This window comes from Desmodus rotundus, chromosome 6, assembly GCF_022682495.2.
Source record: "Desmodus rotundus isolate HL8 chromosome 6, HLdesRot8A.1, whole genome shotgun sequence".
Classification (NCBI taxonomy): Eukaryota; Metazoa; Chordata; class Mammalia; order Chiroptera; family Phyllostomidae; genus Desmodus; species Desmodus rotundus.
The window spans coordinates 82,489,753-82,510,526 of NC_071392.1; the positions used below are offsets into that span (position 1 = coordinate 82,489,753).

Below are 20,774 nucleotides of genomic sequence, written 5' to 3' on the forward strand. Positions count from 1 at the left end.
TAGGAATGTAAGGGTCAATATCTGGATTTCAGAGCTAAGGAGACAATCATACGATTGTAAAAAAGTCATTTGGCACATTTGAACTCTCCATGTTAATCAGTAAAACAGGAATTGATAGCTCCTTTAAAAAAAAAAATTTATTTCAAAAGCCAGCATCTTTATGGGGGAAGCTCTAGAGGCTTGCCCCATAAAATTAGGGATGGGGGAAAGGATGCCCATCATCTCCATTTTCAGGGATATGAGCGTATATGAAACTACTACAAATAATATGAAAATTTAAGTTGGCAAGATATAAAATTATACAGAAGTCAGTAGCCTTCACGTATATAACAGTAACCATTTGGAAGATGAAATGGAAGAGAAGATTTCATTGTAATTTTAAGAATTCAAATTTTAAAAAATCTAGGAATCTAACATATATAATCTACATGGTAAAAACTGGCAGATACTTACAAAACATTTAGAAGCAGACTTGAGCCAAATGAAAAGGTATTCCTTGTTTTTAATAGGAAGGATTGGATAGTAAAGTATTAAAGCTCTGTAATTGAAGTTGCATAGTACTGGTGAATGAGTAGATGGACCCAAAGAGCAAGAGAGAAAATCCAGAAATAGACTTAAAGTGTATGAAAATTTAGTATGTGATGTGCCATCTCTAATGGGACAGGAGTACTTTTAATAATAGTCCTATTATTAGGACAACTGCTTAGTCATCGGGAAAAATAACATTGGATCCAATTCTCCTACCATGTACCAGTATAAATTCCAAACTGATCAGAGGTCTAAAATGTAGAAAATGAAGTACTAAAAATAAATAATGAATGTCTTTATAACCTGGAAGTAGGGGAAAGTTTCCCAGCAAATCTAAGAACAAAAAGGGCAAAAATTGACAAAATGGAAAAGTTATAATAAACACTATAAGCAAACAAAAGGCAAAAAACAAAGAGAAATATTGCAACTTATGTTAAAACGTTTCAAAGATAATTAAGAAAAAGAACTACAATCTGATAGAATAGGGTAAACTCTACGTAGAAGGTCCACAAATAGAAGTGAGAATGGTCCTTAAACATGAAATGTGACAATATGCTCGTAACAGGAGAAATACAAATTAAAACTATAGTTAAATACCATGTTTTCACCTACCAGATTGGCAAAAAACTGAAAATTTGGCATTATATTTTTGGGTAAAACGGGGGGGGGGGGGAAGTAAGACAGCATATTGCCAGTGGGATGCCAAATGGTACGATTCCTATGGAACAGAATTTGGCAACATCTAACAAAATTGCAATTGCATTTCCTCATTCACCCCGCAATCTTCACTGTATTCCTAAAGATAGATTTGCAAAAGTATAAAATGAGGTATGTGCAAAGTTGTTGCAGCATTGTTTGCAATAATGAAAGATCGGAGTGAACAGCAATACACTACTAGTGGAATAAATCATGGTATATCACTGGGCGGATGTAAAAGGAATGAGGGAGAGCTCTATAGACTGCTGTGGAGTGCATTCCAAGATGTATTGTTGAGCAAAAAAAATGGCAGGGTGCAGAAGAATGTGTATCGTATTATATGCTAACTTTTGTGGGAAATGGGATGAAATTGTGTGTGTGTGTATATGTGTTTCTTAGCTCTGTCTACTGAAAGGGCCTAAAAGAAATATCTCAGTAACAGTGAGGGATAAGAGAGACAAAACAAGTTTATATTTTAAGAAGAAACAATTAAAAAAACCCTAAAAATGGCTACCAATGGAGGCAAAGGAGAATAGGGAAGGAATTAGGGCTGTACACTGACCCGGGTAATGTCACTTTGTATTACAGTATTGATTTCGGAGCAATGTAAGTATGTTATTTAGCCCTGGCCTGTTTGGAATCATCCTGCAAACTGGAAGGTTGCGGGTTCCATGTCCCTGGGTTGTGGGTTTGGTACTCGGTGGATTGTGAAAGGCAGCTGATCAATGCTTCTCTCTCACATTGATGTTTCTCTCCCTCTTTCTCCTTCTCTTCCCCTCCCTCTCTGAAATCAATGAGCATGTCCTGGGTGAGAATAAAAAGTAAATAAGTAAATAAATAAGCAACCTGAGCCTCCACGGGAAGGTAGTCACCGGAATCCCCTGCACAGTGGAAGTAGATACGAGAGTCCTTCTCCGTCAAATCACCTCACTAGTACGAGGCAGGCGCCCTACATGCTTCCTGCCATGTTGCTCTGGTTGCCGGTGCAACGCACGCGCTCGTTCCTGTAGACTTACGGAGTGTCTGCTCATGTGCAGTCCTCTGCGCTTCCCAAGTTTAAGGAAATGATGCCCCTTCTACAGCAGCATTTAGTAAAGCTCAGCTTATTAAGTATAAACTAATATCTGAACCCTGAGTTTTATTTTAACTGAAAAGTAGAATTCTTGGTCAGGAGAGTATGTGAAGTAGGTAATGTGTGTTACTGCTGGCTAAGATGAGGACACTCACCAGCACTTGGTGTTACCAATTTTTTTAGTTTTTGGCGCTCTGGTGGGTGTTTCTTGTTACTTTATTTGGATCTTATATGCTTTTCCCAAGTACCAGTTAAGTTGAGCAATTTTCATATGCATATTGACCGCAATTGTGAAGTACTTGTTCAGATCTCTTCTCTATCTTTCTGTTAGGTCTGTTAATTTTAATAGGACTTCTTTAATATTCTTCCACTTTGTCTTTTTTTTTTTTAATAGGTTCTTTGAACTAAACTTAAGTTTTGTGAATCTTCCCTTGCAGTTAGTGCTTTAACTTAAGAATTTTTCCATACCCCAAAGTAACAATTATTTCCCTCTATTTTCTTTTAAAAGCTCTATAGTTTTGCCCTCTACATTTCCGTTTATTTTTCTAAGATTTTATGTATTTTTAGAGAGAGGGGCCCAGAGGGAGAAAAAGAGGGAGAGAAACTGATGTGAGAGAAACTTCTATCACTTAGTTAACTCTCATTCACCTTCAAGGACCAAAGCCACAACTCGAGGCGTGTGAACCAGCGACCTTAATGCTTTGTGGGCTTATGCCCAACCAACTGAGCCATACTGGTCAGGGCCACATTTAGGTTTTTTTTCCAAGTGCAGTATATCTACCTATCTATCTATCTATCTATCTATCTATCTATTTATCAATTATCTATCTATTTTAGTTAGATATAGATATACATAGATACACAGATAGATAGCAGTAGGCTGGTGTCTAGTTTCATTTTTTACCAGCTGTCCCAGCCTGTTACTCAAAATGCCATTCTTTTTTCAATGCACTGCTATCCCTATTAGTTATTAGGTGTTTTTATATGCATGAGTCTATTACTCAACACTTAATCTGTTTCTCAGCCAGTTCTAATTTATTGATCTATTTGTCACTCCCTGAATCATTGCCATCCTCTCTTAATCACTGTGTCTTTACAACTGGGTTTGATAGCTGGTAAAACAGGTCCTTGTGGGAATTCTGTCCCTTCGCTTATTATTCTACAGTTACTCTTGCCTATTTTTAGCTGTTTGAGGTATATAAATTTTGGAATCTATTTTCAAGTTCCACAAAAACACCTGACAGATTCTTGAGAAATTGTTAGGTTAATATGGGGGGAATTTATATGGCTGTAATGTTGAGTTTTGTAATTCACAGGCATGCTATTTCTCTTTTTTTTTCTTTAGCGACTCATGAATTTATAATTATTTCCACAGGGATTTTGAACATTTTTCTCTTAGGATTTTTCCTAGGACATAGTTTTGTTGTTACAAATGTCCTGTTTTAATTTCATTTTTACCTTTTTGATCCTGGTAAAAACAGATATGTTTTAAATACTTCTTTTTAGTAACTTTGTTTAATTTTACTAATTCTGGTACTGCCTCTATAGCTTTGTTTGGCTTTTCTACATATAGACTCATGTCACCTGTTGGGTTGGTCAAAAAGTTCCTTTAGTTTTTTCCATAAAAGACACATTTTTCATTTTCATCAATAACTTTATTGATTTGTTTTTTTCCTGTAAGATGGCTATAGTAGTGCTTAGTTGTCTTTAACTTCATTCGAAACAATTTTGTTAGATTGTATTGTGACAGCTGTCATATCAGCTCACATTTAAAAAACATCAAAATTTCTAAATTTCTGTATAGCCATTTTAATATTGAAAATGGGAGAAAATATGTAACATTTTCACCATATTATACTTTATTTCAAGAAAAGTAAAAACACAACTGAAATGCAAAAACAGATTTATGCTATGTTTGGAGAAACTGCTGTGAATGATCAAATGTGTCAAAACTGGTTTGCCAAGTTACATGTTGGAGATTTCTCCCTGGACCATGCTGCAGGGTTGGGTAGACCAGTTGAAGTTGACAGCGATCAAATCAAGACATTAATTGAGAATGATCAACATTCTACCACTCGAGAGATAGCCAACATACTCAAAATATTTCAGTCAATTAAAGTATTGGTGAAAATGAAAATGTCTGTTATTCTACAGAAAAAACTAAGCAAACTTTTTGGTCAAACCAATACTTTTATGAAAGTGGGCTGCCCCCTGATTCCTACAAGATGTGACTGGTTTATTTGATTAATTCTGTAAGCTGTCAGGGAACTGAAACCCACTATTCAAGGATAAACAGAAACTTAAGAGTCGTGCTTAGTTAAGGGACTTTATCTGTGGGAGTAGAGTGAAGTCGGGAACTTTTGGTTAGGCTCTTTTGGCCCTCGCAGGTTTATTAAAATTGAGGCAGCAGATTATATTAAGCCTTAATTTTAGGCCTTACACCACCTGTTTTATTCCTAAAAGCCATAAAACGTTTTTGGTGTTTTAACATCAGGAATAGATTTTTATTTTAAATACCAAATCTTTTTGTATCTAGTGAGACAGGATAATGTTTTCTTTTAATCTGTTATGTGGTTAATACTAAGAATTGATTTACTAAGAATAAAATGATCTGCATTCCTAAGCAGAATTCTACTTAGTGATGGTATAGTCCCGTTTTTACATGCTGCCGAATTTGGTTTGCTAATATTTTATGATGTTTGCTTCTATGTTTAGGAGTTACATGGCCTGTGATTTTCCCACTTTTATACTACTCTTGAGTTTTTCTATAGTTGTGCAAACCTCATAAAATGATTTGTAGAGTGCTACCTTTTTCAGTTCTCTGAAATAATTTGTGAAAGATTGGAATTAGGTCATTTCTTGATATATGGTACCAATCAGGGCTTGGGCTTTTCTTTGTGGGAAGATTTTGATTCCTGATTCAATTTTCTTAAAGGTTTATAAGATTCTTTAGGTGTTCAGTTTCACTTGAGACACCGTGGTAGTTTCATTCTTTCATTTGTACATTTCTATAAATTTTCAGTTTTATTGATACAAGTACATAATAATTACTTACTAATTCATTCTTTCTGTGTCATCTAAGGTTATGATATCCTCTTTCATTCCTGGTACTGGTTTTAGAGTTGTGCGCTCTCGCACTCCGCTGCACAGTCTCCCTCCCCCTCCCCCTCCCCGTCCCCCTCCCCGCCTCCCTTTCCTCCACCAGAGGTTTTCAATTTTATTAGTTTGTTTGAAGAACTACATAGCTTCTGTTCTATTTAATTGATTTTTTAAAAATTTCTTTGGGTTGCCCTGGCTGGGGGATTCAGTTGGTTGGAGCAATGTTGTGTACACCAAAAGGTTGAGGGTTTGATCCTTGGTCGGGGTGTGTACATTGGAGGCAGCCGATCAATGTTTCTAACAGCAATGCCTCTCCCCCCCACCCTCTCTCTCTGTCTCTTCCCCTCTAAAATCAATAAAAAAACATCCTCAGGGTAGGATTTTTAAAAAAATTTCTTTATTTTATTATGCCTTACCAACTAATACTTTTTTTATTGTAATGAATGTGTAACAAGAAATTAACCACTTAAGCCATTTTTAAGTTAATAGTTCCATGGCATTAAGTACATTCACAATGCTAGGTAATCATTACCACTGTATTCAGAACTTTTTCATCATGCTTAACAGAAATTCTATACTCATTAAGCAATAAACAACTCATCATTTCTCCTTCCCGACCCCCTGGTAACTTTCTGTCGTTATGAATTTGCCTATTTTGGATACCTCACATAAGTGTAATTATGCAGTATTTATTCTTTATTTTTGTCTGGCTTATTTTAGTTAGTATAACATTTTCAAGGTTTACCCATACTGTAGTATGTAAAAGGAATTTCATTTTTTGTGTCTGAGTAATATTCCATTTTATGTATATAGCCCATTATATTTATCCATTCATCTTTTGATGGGCACTTGGGTTGTTTCCGCCTGCTGGCTATTGTGAACAATGCCACTATGAACATTGGCATATATGTATCTGTTTTAGTCCCTTTTTTTCAGTTGTTTGGGGAATACACTTAGGAGTAGAATTGCAAGATCATATGGTTATTCTGTGTTTAAAACTCTTTGAGAAACTATGAAACTGTTTTCACACTGGCTACACCATTATTCATCCTTTCATCAATGTACAGAGATCTGATTTCTCTACATCAGCAACACTTGTTTTCATTAAAAAAAATTGATAATCTCCATCCTTCTGGGTGTAAAGTGGTATTTTATTGAAGTTTTGATTGATTTTCCTAATGGTGAGGCTCATTTTATATGCTTATTGTCTGTATATCTTTTTTGGAGAAATCTGTTCAAGTCCTTTGCCCATTTTTGACGTTGTTGAGTTATAGGGGTTCTTTATGTATTCTAGATATTAAATCTTTATCAGACATATTTGCAGATATTTTCTGTGGGTTGTCTTTTCTTCCTCTCAGTACCCTTTGATGTACAGTAGTTTTAAATTTTGATGAAGTTAGGATGATATCATTGAAAATGGCAGAGTCCCTTTACTGAAACAACCAATAAACTAGAAAAAATGACCAGAACTGACTATTTCAGACTCTATACTTTGATCAAACACTTAGAAGAACCGAGGATGCTTGATTAAAGGAGAGGCTCCTGCATTTTTGGTAAGAGGCCTCCAGAAATGGCATTGCATGTTTTGGTTGTTCTGGGGGATGCCTGAGGACTGACTGGTGACCTTGGCAATATTTAAAGAGACTACCTACCTTCCTTCTGAAGCCAGACATTTAAGAAAATCTTTGTCAGGTTACTGGCTGGCCACCAGATAGCATGGAACTGAAGCTTAAGTAACCATACTCAACAAGGAATACATACACACTTTGCAAAATAATTTGGCAAAGTAACAAATGAGCTGATCTAACCATCAGCAAGCAAAAACAGCAATCCCCCAGGAGTGGGAAAATTTGAGTTCTAGAGTTACCGTAATAATAAAATCTGCCCCGGCTGGTGTGGTTCAGTGGACTGAGTTCCTGCCTGCGAACCAAAGGGTTGCTGGTTTGATTCCCAGTCTGAGCACATGCCTTGGTTGCAGTCCAGGTCCCTGGTTAGGGGGCGCTCGAGAGGTAACATTGGCCAGGGAGGATTCCCCAGGGGAGGTGGTGGCAGTGGAGGACAGCAGCGAGCTGGGAGACTGAATGTGTCCTAATCTAATGTGGGAACATGAACTTCTCTTGAAGGAATGAATGCAACAAGTGTAAGGCCCCTAAAGCAGATGTCACAGGAGGCTGTGATCAGACCGCTGGCTGCTGAGCTGAGGACTGTGGGGGCTTCCGAAGGGGCCAGGCTAGTAAGATGGACTCTAGAGTGACCACAGACAGGATCACAGGGACAGGCCATATTAGCCTGCCTCCTGAGATCCTGGAACAGCTTTCCTTCCATACGCAGTGTTACCCTCATTATTTGGTAACCTTTCAACTCCTGATCGGTGCTGCTAGGTGCTGGCTGTCGGCCATAGCCACAGTAGGACTGCTGTTCATGAGACGATTTAGAACTCTGGCCACCGCCATAGCTACAAGTTGAGCTATGTCCCTGGGAAGCTATGTCCCTGGGTCCCCAGTAAGAACCGTAGATGCTCTGGCGATATAGTGTGAAGTGTCCTGTGACTGGCTGTAGGTATCATAACTGCTGTCAGTAGGGTTGATTGCTCTGCTGCATTGTTATTGGGTATAGTCGTTTGAGGCCATGTCAGCCCATGTTTGCACAGGCCAACACGCAACAGGAGGTCAGCACCACAGAGCACAGATGCCCCAAAGACAGGTTTTCTCTTTCTTCTTAAGAAAATTTTGATAGTGTTTTTCAAAGAATCAACAAATTGATCATAATATTTCCAATACTACTATTTTTTTTTAAGGTCCATGGAATCTATACAAGCGACCTCTTTTTATTTCTGATTTTGGTCATTTTTTAAATTGATTCTATCTAGAGTTTTATTAGTTTTTACCCACCGACCACCTCTCAGAACTCGCTTTGGTTTCATTTATTTTTCTTTATTCCCATTTTCTTTCTCCACCCGCCCCCTACCACTGCCTTCTGTTCCTTATCATTCCCCTTCTTCTATTTTCTTTAGGATTAATTTGTTCTTTTTCCCTCTGTAGCTTCTTGAGGTGCAGGCTTAGAATATTGAATTTTAGGCCTTTTTTCATTACATATGGGTTATTTGAAAGTAAGTTGTTCAGTTTCCAAATATTGGGTATTTTCCAGTTGTCTGTTACAGATTTTTGAGTTTATCTCACTGTGGTCATGAAACATATTTGTGTTTTTAGTTTTTATTTATACTTGTTTTATTGCCCAGCATGTTATATATCTTCGTGAACATTCCATTCACACTTAAAGAATAGGCATTCTGTTTAACGCTGGTCATTATTTAAACATCATTTGGATCAAGTTATTACTTTAGTTGGTTTTTTCTTTTTAATATCCTTACTGTTTTCTGTTGCTCTTGATTACTGAGAGAAGAGTTGAAATCTCTCCACCTATCACAAAATATTGTTTCTCTTTATAGTTGTATCAGTTTCACTTTGTGTTCTGAAGATCTGTTACTTTGATGCATGTGCGTTTAGGATTAACATGTTTTCACAAGGAATTGACCCCTTTGTCATTTATGCTGTCCTGACGTTACATCTGGTAATACTTCTTGTTCTGTAGTCTACTCTGTCTAATATTATAAAGTCCATCATTTCATATGCTTATTGTTTGAATATGTATCCATTTGCCACCTTTTATTTATTTATTTTTTAACCTATGTATTTAAATTGGGTTTCTTAGAGCGTTTAAATGAGTCTTTTGTTACATACACTTGTGTTTGAGTAGCTGGAATCAGTGGTATTGACAGGACCATGGACAGAGCACTCTGGCATTATGTAGAGCCTTTTCTTTTTCTCCCACAGATGTTGAAATATACTTGCCTGACTGGCAGTGGTCCATCTCATGGTCCTGTCATTTAACTCACTTGTGTCTGTGATCCATGGAGTCTAATAAGAAGCTTTCAATCCATATACTTTTGTGTGTGTGTGTGTGTGTATGTGTATGTGTGGAGATGTGTAGTCAGAGTTGTTGGTCATTTTTGATACTTAATGTCAAAGCATAAGCCCCACATGATGCTTATGTTGGAAACTAAAACTTCACAGTAACAACAAATCATATTCACATCTCAAAACCCAAAATCATTAAACATTTTGTGTAAAAAAGAATAAAATCAGATCTTAGTAAGTCCAGTTACTTATGTGTATATTTATGTTCTATCATTAATTTGTATATCAGTCATATTTTGTGACCTTAATTATCTAAACATGTTTTATGAGTTCATTTAGTGAATATGGAAACATATCTAGATGAGTAATGAACATATAATTTGAACATTTCTTTTCCTTTAAAATGTAGAAAAATATAATACTGAAGTGCTAGTTATTTCGGTTTGAGAAATAAATCAGTGATTTCCTATAGGAGACCATTCTCTGTGGCGTGGGCCCAGCTTCCGCTCGGAAAGGCCATTGGAAAGTGAGGTCCGGTAAACAGGACCCACACCCATGGATAGGTTCTCCCGTGGGGAATCAGGCCTGCATTGTACTAGGCTGCTTTGAGACTTGCTTTTTGCTAAAACTCCGTCACCCTGAATTGAGGCAGCAAACGTTTCTGCATATCTTTAAAGTAACTTCCTAAAATCTATGCTAAACCTTCCAAGGATGAGTGTAACCAGTTCAACCACTTTCTTCTTTACATTTGCAAATATCCTTCTTTTTTGATGTAATTAGCAACATCCTCTCCTTTATTTTCTGTAAAAGGTAACCACCTAAAGTGAACCTGTGCATAGTAAATGAGGACAATGAATTAAGATGCTTGTGTTCAGGTTTGTGGACCTACATTTATTCTCTGGGATGTCCAGGAGTGACATTGCTGATTCATATAATGAATATGTTTAGTTTTTTTTAAGAAATTGCCCATTTGTTTTCCAGTGTGGGTCTACCATTTTGTATTTCCCCCAGGAATGTGTGGGCTATCCAATTTCTCCACATTTTCACCAGCTTTTGGTATTGTCACTACTTTTTATTTTAGTTGTTTTAATAGCTATGTACTGGTATCTCATCATGATCTTGTCATTTACTTGATAGCTAGTGATGTGGAATATATTACCATGTGCTTATTTGCATTGAGTATATAATCAGTGAAATGTCTTTTATGTCTTTTGCCCACTTTCTACTTGGGTTTGTTTTTTAATGTTGAGTTTGAGAGTTCTCTCTATATTGTAGATATGAATCCTTTGTGAGAGTTGTGTTTTGCAAATATTTTCTCCCAGTATGTAACTTGTTTTTTCATCCTCTTTACAGGTCTTTTGCAGAGCACAAGTTTTTAATTTTGACAAAATCAAATTCATCTATATGTTCTGTTGTGGATCGTGTTTTTGATATGCCTAAGAACTCTTCAACAACTCCTAGGTCCTTAAGATTTTTCTCCTGTTCTCTTCTAAAGATTTTTATAATTTTATGTTTATATTTAAATGTGATCTAGTTTGAATTAATTTTTACATAAAATATGAAGTTTAGGTTGAGGTTTAATTTTTTGCCTATTATTCTAACACAACTTGTTGAAAAGACTTTCCTTCTTCCACTGAATTGTTTTCATACGTTTGTTAGAAATCATTTGGGCTTACTTATGTGGATGTACCATTACCATGTATAATGCGCACTTTTTTTGGCCCAAATTTTTGAGGGAAATATAAGGATGCACATTATACCTGGGTACTACTAATTCTGTATCTATATAAGATGTTTTGTAATTCTTTTATTTATGCTTATGCATTAAAAGTTTAACTCTAGAAAACAATAATATGCAAAATAATACCCTGGAATATGATAATCCACTTTATTGAACTTACAAGGAACTTGTAAGAAAGCAGTTTCCACTTGATAAGATAGATGATGCAAACTTTATTACTATCGGGTGAACAGTGCGACGTATCTCTTCATACACATCAGGCAGGAGAAATTATTGGAAAATCCCTTGGAAAATGTCAAAACGATTTTTGTTTACTGCAAGCTTTAAGCTAAAAGTTATTAAATATGCTAAAAATCATGGCAACAGGGCTGCAGAGACACTTTGGACCTCCTCCCACGGAATATTTGAAGGCAACAGGAAGAAAAGCTTTTCCAGATGCCAACACGGAAGGCAATGCGAGGGCAATCTCCAAAGTGGCCAGAGGTGGAGCAGGAGGTGAAGACCTAGATTCCAGAGCGGAATCAAACTGGGATCTCTGTTTTGACCAAGATGATATAAGAAGATAAAAGGATTGCACGAGAAAAAAACATTGGTGATTTCTCAGGAATATCTAAATGGTGCTTTAACTTTATGAGAAGAGAAGGTTTTGAGCATGTGTACATGAAGGAAACTTGCTGAAAAACTTCCAGCAGCCTATGAGAATCAAGTTTTGGTATTTTGTTCATATGTTACCAATCTTTGAAAGACTTACTTTGACCTATCCCAAATTGCCAATATGGATGAGGTCCCACTCACATTTCATGTGCCATCCAACAGAACTGTGGACATCAAAGGAGCAAAGACCATGGCTGTTAAAACTCTTAGTGGTCATGAGGAAACACATTTCACTGTTGTTCTAGCCTGCTGTGCAGATGGGACAAAGCTCTATCACCTATGATCATCTCTAAAAGGAAACATTTCCGAAATAAGGCATGAAAATCTGGTTTAACAAAGTCTGGTCACGAAGGCCTGGAGAATTACTTAAAAAACCAGCTTTCTTGTTTTCAATGACTTCAAAGCCCATGTTACACAAAGTTCAAAAGCAATTGCAGTGGACTTGAAAACCCAACTTGCTGTGGTACCTGGTGGGATAACCAGCCAACTGCAACCTCTTTTTAAAAAATATATATATTTTATTGATTATGCTATTAACAGCTGTCCCATTTTTCCCCCTTTATTCCCCTCTGCCCTGCACACCCCCTCCCACTCACATTCCCTTCCCATCCACCCCCCCACCCCACCCCCCGTTTAGTTCATGTCCCTGGGTCATACATATAAGTTCTTTGGCTTCTACTTTTCCTATACTATTCTTAACCTCCCCTGTCTATTTTCTACCTACCATTTGTTCTACTTACTCTTTGTACCTTTTCCCCCTCTTTCCTCCACCCACTCCTCTACTGATAACCCTCCATGTGATCTCCATTTCTGTGGTTCTGTTCCTGTTCTGGTTGTTTCCTTAGTTTGCTTTTGTTTTTGTTTTAGGTGTGGCAGTTAAAAACTGTGAGTTTGTTGTCATTTTACTGTTTATTTTTTTATCTTCTTTTTTTTTTTTTTGATAAATCCCTTTAACATTTCATGTAATAAGGGCTTGGTGGATGATGAATTCCTTTAACTTGACCTTATCTGAGAAGCGAGTGCTTTATCTGCCCTTCCATTCTAAATGAAAGCTTTGCTGTATAGAGCAATCTCGGAGGTAGGTCCTTGCCTTTCATGACTTGGAATACTTCTGTCCAGCCCCTTCTCGCCTGTAAGGTCTCTTCTGAGAAATCAGCTGACAATCTTATGGGAACTCCTTTGTAGGTAACTGTCTCCTTTTCTCTTGCTGCTTTTAAGATTCACTCCTTATCTTTAATCTTGACTAATGTAATTATGATGTGCCTTGGTGTGTTCCTCCTTGGGTTCAACATCTTTGGGACTCTCTGAGCTTCCTGGTCTACATGGAAGTCTATTTCCTTTGACAGACTGGGGAAGTTCTCCTTCATTATGTTTTCAAATAAGTTTTCAATTTCTCGCTGTTCCTCTTCTCCTTCTGGTACCCCTGTGATTCGGATGTTTGAACGTTTGAAGATGTCCTGGAGGTTCCTAAGCCTCTCCTCATTTTTTTGAATTCTTGTTTTTTTCATTCTGTCCTGGTTGAATGTTTCTTTCTTCCTTCTGGTCCAAATTGTTGATTTGAGTCCCGCTTTCCTTCCTGTCACTGTTGGTTCCCGGTACATTTTCCTTTATTTCACTTAGCATGGCCTTCATTTTTTCATTTAATTTGCAACCATATTCAACCAATTCTGTGAGCTTCCTGATTAGCAGTATTTTGAACTGTGCATCTGATAGGTTGGCTATCTCTTTGTCTCTTAGTTGTATTTTTTCTGGAGCCTTGATCTGTTCTTTCATTTGGGCCATTTCTTTTCTTTTTTTTTTTGTCTCTGTGCACCCATTATGTAGTAAGGGGTGGAGCCTTTGGTTTTCACCAGGGCTGGGGGCAACCACATCACTGCTTTGTGATGCTGTCTGTGGGTGAGGGTTCCAAGAGGGAACAATGGCGCTTGCTCCTCTCTCTGCAGGTTTTCAGTCACTTCCCGCTACCCACAATCAAATTGGGCCTTTCTGATTCTGATCCCTGGGTGGGTGGGTTTGTGTACGCTCTAGGACCCTGTGGGTCTCTCCAGCGAAGTCTCCTGTGAGGCTGGGAGTTTCTCCCACTGCTGCCTCAACCCACACATGTGGTTTCAATCAGAGGTTTGAGGCTTTATTTCCCTGGGCTGGAACCCTGGGTTGTGTGGTCTGTCTTGCTCCCCAGTTGTTCCTTCTGGTTTATCTACACGCAAAGTGTGGGACTGCTTGGTCTGCAATCCACCACCTAGCCACTTAGCCAGGTCTTCCAGTCGCCACCTTGTTGTGAGTCCTCTCTGCCTGGCTGCCCATCTCCGCTCCTCCTACTGGTCTGGAAGAATGTTTCTTCTTTAACTCCTTGGTTGTCGGACTTCCATACAGTTTGATTTTCTCTCAGTTGTGGTTGTTTTTTGTTTTTAAATTGTTGTTGTTTTGGCTGTGCGAGGAGGCACAGGGTGTCTACCTGTGCCTCCATCTTGGCTGGAAGTCCACATGTCCAACTGCAACCTCTTGATGTGTCAGTAAACAAGCCCTTCAAGGACCTAATGGAGAAGGAGTGGACGTTGTGGATGCAATCAGCTGGTAATGATTTGACATCTACAGGCAGGATCAAGAAAGCATCCATTGCCCAGGTTTGTGACTGGACCCTAAGATCGTGGAACGGTGTCAAGAAAGAGGTGGTTGTGAAATCGTTTAAAAAATGCAGCATCAGCAGTGCTGTGGATGGAACTGAGGATGATGAGATTTACCAGCATGAGGAAAGTGACTCTATAGAAGTCACCGGTAATGTAGAAATTCTGACAGTGTCAATGAGTTTGTGGCCTTCCATGATGTATAAATGTAAATTTGTTTTCGGTACATAAAATCCTTGTACCTTCTATCTGTTCTTGTGTTTTGTAATTATTACATGAAATGTCTTGTACCATAATATGGTAAAAAATAAATGCTAAAATTCCTTTATAATACATAAGTACCTAAATATAAGTAAATAAAAAATTGAATAAAAAAAAATAAAATGCAAGATTTTTTCCCCCGAAAGTTTGGGCCAAAAACATGGGTGTGTGTTATACGTGGCAAAATACAGTATTTCTGGTTGCTCCATTCTGTTCCTTTTTTTCTATATTTGTATTCTTCTGCCAATACTGTCTCACTTACTCATTTATGTCTTAAAATTTCATAATGATTCTTCTCACTTTTTCTTTTTCAAAATCACTTTAGCTCTTTGAATTTCTTTACTTTTCCCAAAATCTTGGAATGATCTTGTCTGTATCTATAATAAAATCTTGTTCAGGCTATAGATCAGTATTGGGAGAATTAACATCTTTGCTTTACTGAGTCTTCTAGCCCACGAACATAGCATATTATCAGCATTTTCTGCTTGTCAGCATAAAGATGCTTTACATCTCTGTGAAAAATCTGCCCTGGCTAGATGTTTCCAGTGGTTGGAGCGTTGTCCCATGCACCCAAAGGTTTGTGGTTTGATCCCCAGTCAGGAAACGTATCTAGGTCATTGGTTTGAACCTCAGTCCAGGTGCATATAGGAGGCAACTGGTCAGTGTATCTTTCTCTCTCCATCTTCTTCTCTGTCCCTTCCTCTTGTCTGTCTCTCCCCACCTCTCTCTCTCTCTCTCTCTCTCTCCCCCTTCCTCTCTAAAATCAATAAACATGTCATTGGGGGAGGATTTAAAAAAAATTAGGCGGCCCAGCTTGGGTGTGTCTATTTCAGGTCTGTTTTGTTTTATTGGTCTGCGTGTTATCCCTTCCCTTGGTCAATATCAGACATTCTTGATTATGGTAGCTATATAAATTTTGAAATTGGATAGAGTGATTTTTCTACGTTATTCTTTTCACTTGATTTAACTATTATGCATTTGCCTTTCTATATAAGACTCAAGATAATGTCTTAAGTTTACAAAAAAAAAAAGTTGCAGGGATTGTATTAGAAATTATGTTAAACCTGTAGATTGCATTAGGGAGAATTGACATTTTTACTACATTGATTATCCCAATTCATGAACACTGTTGATTTCTTTTATCAGTATTTCGTAGTTTTCAGCATACAAATCCTATACATGTTTTGTTACATTTACACTTATATGGAAGTTGGCCCTACCAACTTTATTTATTTATAGGGGCATTCAAGTTATTTTATATTGGGGTTGTGGTAGTTTGTGCTTTTTGAGGAATTGGTTCGTTCACTAAAATTGTCACATTTATATGTCATGTTCTTAGTATTCCCATATTCTTTTTATGTCCACCCAATCTCTAGTGATAATCCCTTTTTCATTCCTTCTGTTTGGTCAGTTGTGTCTTCTCCTTTGTCTTTGTTTGATCTTGCTAGAGCTTGTTAAGTTTATTGACTTTTTCAAATAACTAGCTTTTTGTTTCATTCACTTTCAATTTTCAATTCCACTGATTTCTGCTCTTATATATATTATTTTCTGCCTCCTGTGATTTGGACATTGAAGCTTCAGTTCTCTATGCTGTCTCCCTTAATGCCTGGAGGTGGGGAGAGCCGCCTCCTCACTTGGATGGCATGGAAGTTCAGGCTCCCACTTGGCCTCTGTTGATAACTCCTGGGCTGGTAGGGGCATGAGTGTCTATTACTTTCCACGTGTTTTTCATTGACACATTTAAGGACTGGGGACATGGGCAGGGAAGGAAAATTAACAGTAGGTAGTGATAAAAGTCTTGGCTATATGAGATCTGTCCAGAAAGTCGAGCCATTGTTAATACTACAAGAACAGTTTGTATGACATGGATGTAACCTGGCAACCAAGGAGAGTGGACTGGAATGCACATGTGTGAACCATGATGACTTCACTGTACTAATCATAATCAGTAGGGGCAGTAGACACCATGGAGTTTGTTTAGCATGTGTAGTGTGTGGCCATCATATCCAAAATGAGTGAGTGAGTAGAGCAGCAAATCTGCATCAAATTTTGCGTAAGCTTGACCATTCCTCTGCGGAAACTATTTGGATGATTCAGAAGGCTACGGCTTTGGGCAACTGGTGATTGGCAGCTTCATCACAACAACATGCCCACCGATGCATCACATCTCATGCAGAGTTTTTTGACAAAACATCAAATCACCTAGGTGACTCAGCACCCCTGCAGCCCAGATTTGGTGTCCTGTGACTTTTGGCTTTTCCCAAAACTAAAATGACCTTTGAAAGGGAAGAGATTTCAGGCCATTGATGAAATTCAGGAAAATACTATAGGCCAGCTGATGGCATTTGGGAGAAATGTGTGAGGTCCCAAGATGCCTACTTTGAAGGGGACTGAGGTATCATTGTCCTTTATACAGTGTTTCTTGTATCTTCCAACTTTCTAGACTAATAAATGTCTCTAGTTTCCATATGGCTGTATACCTTCTGGGCAGACCTCATATAATAGGCCTTCTTATCCCAGCACAATATAGAAGTGGAGGGGTATCGAATCATCATGCTGGAGGTGTAATGAAGGCCCATATGAGCGTATGCCAACTCTCTGCAGCAGAGCCAAACACTGAGCATTGAGGTTTGCACAGGGCTGGGGATATGGGGGGATTGGTGCTGTTTATTTGCAGGGTGTCAAGCAAGGAAAATGGGCAGCTATCACTTAAAACCTCAACTCTAGGGTGGCTTCTAATCAGAGGTTTTTAAATGCAAATATTGAGAAGAGTTTAGGGATCACAGGTGAAACTGATTAGTTAGTTCTTGTGCAAGTTTCAGTGGCTTTCTCAAGTGTGATTAATTTGGTTATTGGCGCCATCTTGTCTGTAGCCTTGAGCTTTCCAACTGTGGTCAGGTGATCTAAACAGGTCAGTGATGTTATCTTAAAAGCAAAACAAGAAACTAAACATTTTGTGACCTTTGTTACTGCTTTATGCTTAACTAGCTACATTCTTCTGTTATCTCAAGCAAAGTATACTTTTAAACATTTTTCCTGGAACTTGCTTTACAGGCAGGCCTCTAAGACGTGACTAACATACTTTCTTAATCTTTGTCTATAAACTATGTGACAACCAAAGCAATTGAAACATTTAATTAAATCTTATATCTCCATCTCTAGACTCTATGATCTAATACCTAAACATGTTTACACCTGTTAATTGTTGGATTCACTCCTCACTCCTCACATGGTCTCCAATGATACTGCAGGGACCCTCATTACAACCTAATGGAGATCAAAGCCTCACCTCTCACCAGCCTTCTCTGACAATAGCCAACAGATAGTTAAGGCACCAGATTTCTGCTTGGCCAGGGTGGAAGGCTAGGGATCCCACCAGCCCCTTGGTGTTTCGAGTAGAGCAGTTACTGTCTAACAGTTTTCTGTCTTGCTAAGCTGCCCTTTTCCTGGTCCTTTGGATAGAGGGGGCATACTTTCGTATGTTTTTTGTTGTTATTTACACCTCATGGTGGATTCATGAACACACTTTATTATATTGACTATAAGGGTAAAAGAAAACCTACATTCCTTGGGTTCTGAGATCTCTAGCTGGTCTGCCACCTTGTCTCTATCTTTACCCATCTTCTTATGATTGTTTTATGCAATAAAATGTCTATAGAATGTCTATAGTTTTAGCCATACTTATCTGGAGAAATAAGGAAAAACGTGTTTACACAATCTTCTGTAAAATGCGTTGTCACATTTACAGATTTTAATTATTAATCCTTTGTGTTAGTACCATGTGTTGGGTAGATCTTCCAGTTTGGAGCTTGTTTTCTCATTTTCTTCATAGCAATCTTTTGATTAACTGTAGTTCTTTGTTAACTTCAACAAAAAATTCTATTGTGCCCTGGCTGGTGTGGCTCACTGGGTTGAGCGCTGGCCTGCAAACTGAAAGGTCACAGGTTCGATTCCATCAGGGCCACATGCCTGGGTTGTGGGCCAGGTCCCCAGTTGGGGGTATGCAAGAGGCAACCAACCAATCAATGTTTCTCTCATACATTGATGTTTCTCTCCCTCATCTATATTTCTCTTCCTCTCTTTCTCCCTCCCTTCCTGTCTCTCAAATAAATAAATCTTTTAAAAATTTCATTGAAATTTTTGTTGGGATTATTATTAAAACTGCATTGAATCTATAGATATGTTTGGGGAGATTTGCCATCTTAACCATCATGAATGTGACTTTTTTTTTAATTACTTAGCTATATTTTAAGGTTCTTAAATATAGTTTGATTTTTTCCCACATGGCCTCACATGATTTTAAAAAATTTATTTCTTAAGTGCTTAATACACTTTTTGCTATTGTAAAATGGACTTTTTATAAGTACTGCACACTAACTGATTGTGCCACTGGAGCTCCTAAAATGCATTTTTTAATAAAAACATTTGCTTATTGCTTGGATATGCAAATAAAATTGAACTTTGGGTTATTATGTTTATTTTTATGCACTTCATTTCATAAAACTATATAGAACCTTTATTGCAGTCTCCTTGGTACAAATTATAGCATCAAGTTTTTATTAGATTTTTTAAAATTTAATTAAAAATTTAGATTGTAACTTATTCATTATTATTTATTATTTTACCAAGCACTATAAAAGATGATTCATTTTTTTCCCAAAGGAATATTATTTGAACTTGTTAAAAGGAAATAATAGTGTTCCTTAATCTCCCAAGGAGATTTTAAACAAAACAAGATTGTCTGTGTACCACTTTGCTAGATCCTGATTCTGTAGGTTCAGAGAGAACCAGAGCTCTCCTTTTAAGAAGTCTCCCATGTGGTTCTGATATCCCTATTAGAAAACCACTGATAGAGAATGTTTGAGTAGTCCACAGGGATGTTCATTTGGAAACATAGCTCACTTAAAATTATGAGGACTCATTCATTTAATATAGTAATAGGTGTGGGGATATGTATACACACACACATATGTAATCCATATCTGTACATGAACTCAGTTGCTTTGTGTTGGTAATGGCAGGTATGAATTTGAAGAGAGTTAACATTATAAAAGAACCTATTCACAGTTTGGATGAGATATATTGGTTTAGCACGTGGTAGATTTATAAAAAACTTAAAACGCAAGTTCATGGATGTAGAGAACAGGTTGGTGTTTGCCTAAGGAGGGGTTTAGGGTAAATGAAATGGGTGAACAGATTCATAAGGTACAAATTTCCCTTTCTGAAATGAGTAAGTCATGGGAGTACAATGTACAGCATGGTGACTACAGTTAATAATACCGTATTTGAAAGTAGCTAGGAGAGTAGATCTGAAAGTGCCTACCCAAAGAAAAAAAAAATTTGTCACTGTATAGTGATGGATCTTAACTTCTCGTGATGATTATTTTGCAATATATACAGATATTGAATCATGTTGTACATCTGAAAATAATATAATAGGTTAGTTGTACCTCGTTTTAATAAAAATCTTAAAATGCAAATTTGTCTTTGCAGTTGGAGTTGTTCGATGTCCAGTTTGTAGCCAAGAATGTGCAGAGCGACACATCATAGATAATTTTTTTGTGAAAGACACTACTGAGGTTCCCAGCAGTACAGTAGAAAAGTCTAATCAGGTAAGTGTATCAAGTCTTGAATCTTTTACCTCGATGATGAAAAAATAAAGGATGTCAAATATTAGAGCACTATATCTATGAAATGATGTACTTCTTTAAAGATATATATGTTTATAAAGAGTAATGAATAATTCATCTTAAGGAATAAAACAGTACCAATATAAAAGCCCTGATGGCACCCCTACCTTCCCTGTGCACTCCGAGGAAACCATTATTCTATATTTGACATTATTTCATTTCATTTTTTTATGATTTTATTGTGTTGACAATTAGATTTTTAAGGCCCCCCCATTTTAAGTGTTTTTCTATTTTGATGGTAAACTCTATAATGATACATATGAAAATGTTCATGTCTTGATCTACTATAGCTTCTGCATTTTAAGAAAGTCTTCTATTCTGCATGGTATCTTTTTTAAAGCCTCATTTGGTAGCATTGTCCAAGGTGTTGCATCTAGAGATCCAGTGGTATTTTTTCTTTCTTTCTTTTTTTTTTTAAAGATTATATTTCTTTATTTTTTTAGAGGAAGGAGAAGAGGGGGAGGAAGAGAGAAACATCAATGTGCAAGAAAA

At 37.3% G+C, this 20,774-nt stretch overlaps 1 protein-coding gene across 2 annotated transcripts in view; it reads left to right on the plus strand.

Moving 5' to 3' along the window:
- TRIM24 (tripartite motif containing 24) overlaps nucleotides 1-20,774 on the plus strand; it is a 102,444-nt gene that overhangs the window by 19,958 nt on the left and 61,712 nt on the right. For both annotated transcript variants that reach the window (XM_053927019.1, XM_053927018.2), the window contains exon 2: nucleotides 20,086-20,204. In XM_053927019.1, coding sequence (XP_053782994.1) covers nucleotides 20,086-20,204 — 119 coding nt within the window. The remainder of the gene's footprint in view (nucleotides 1-20,085; nucleotides 20,205-20,774) is intronic.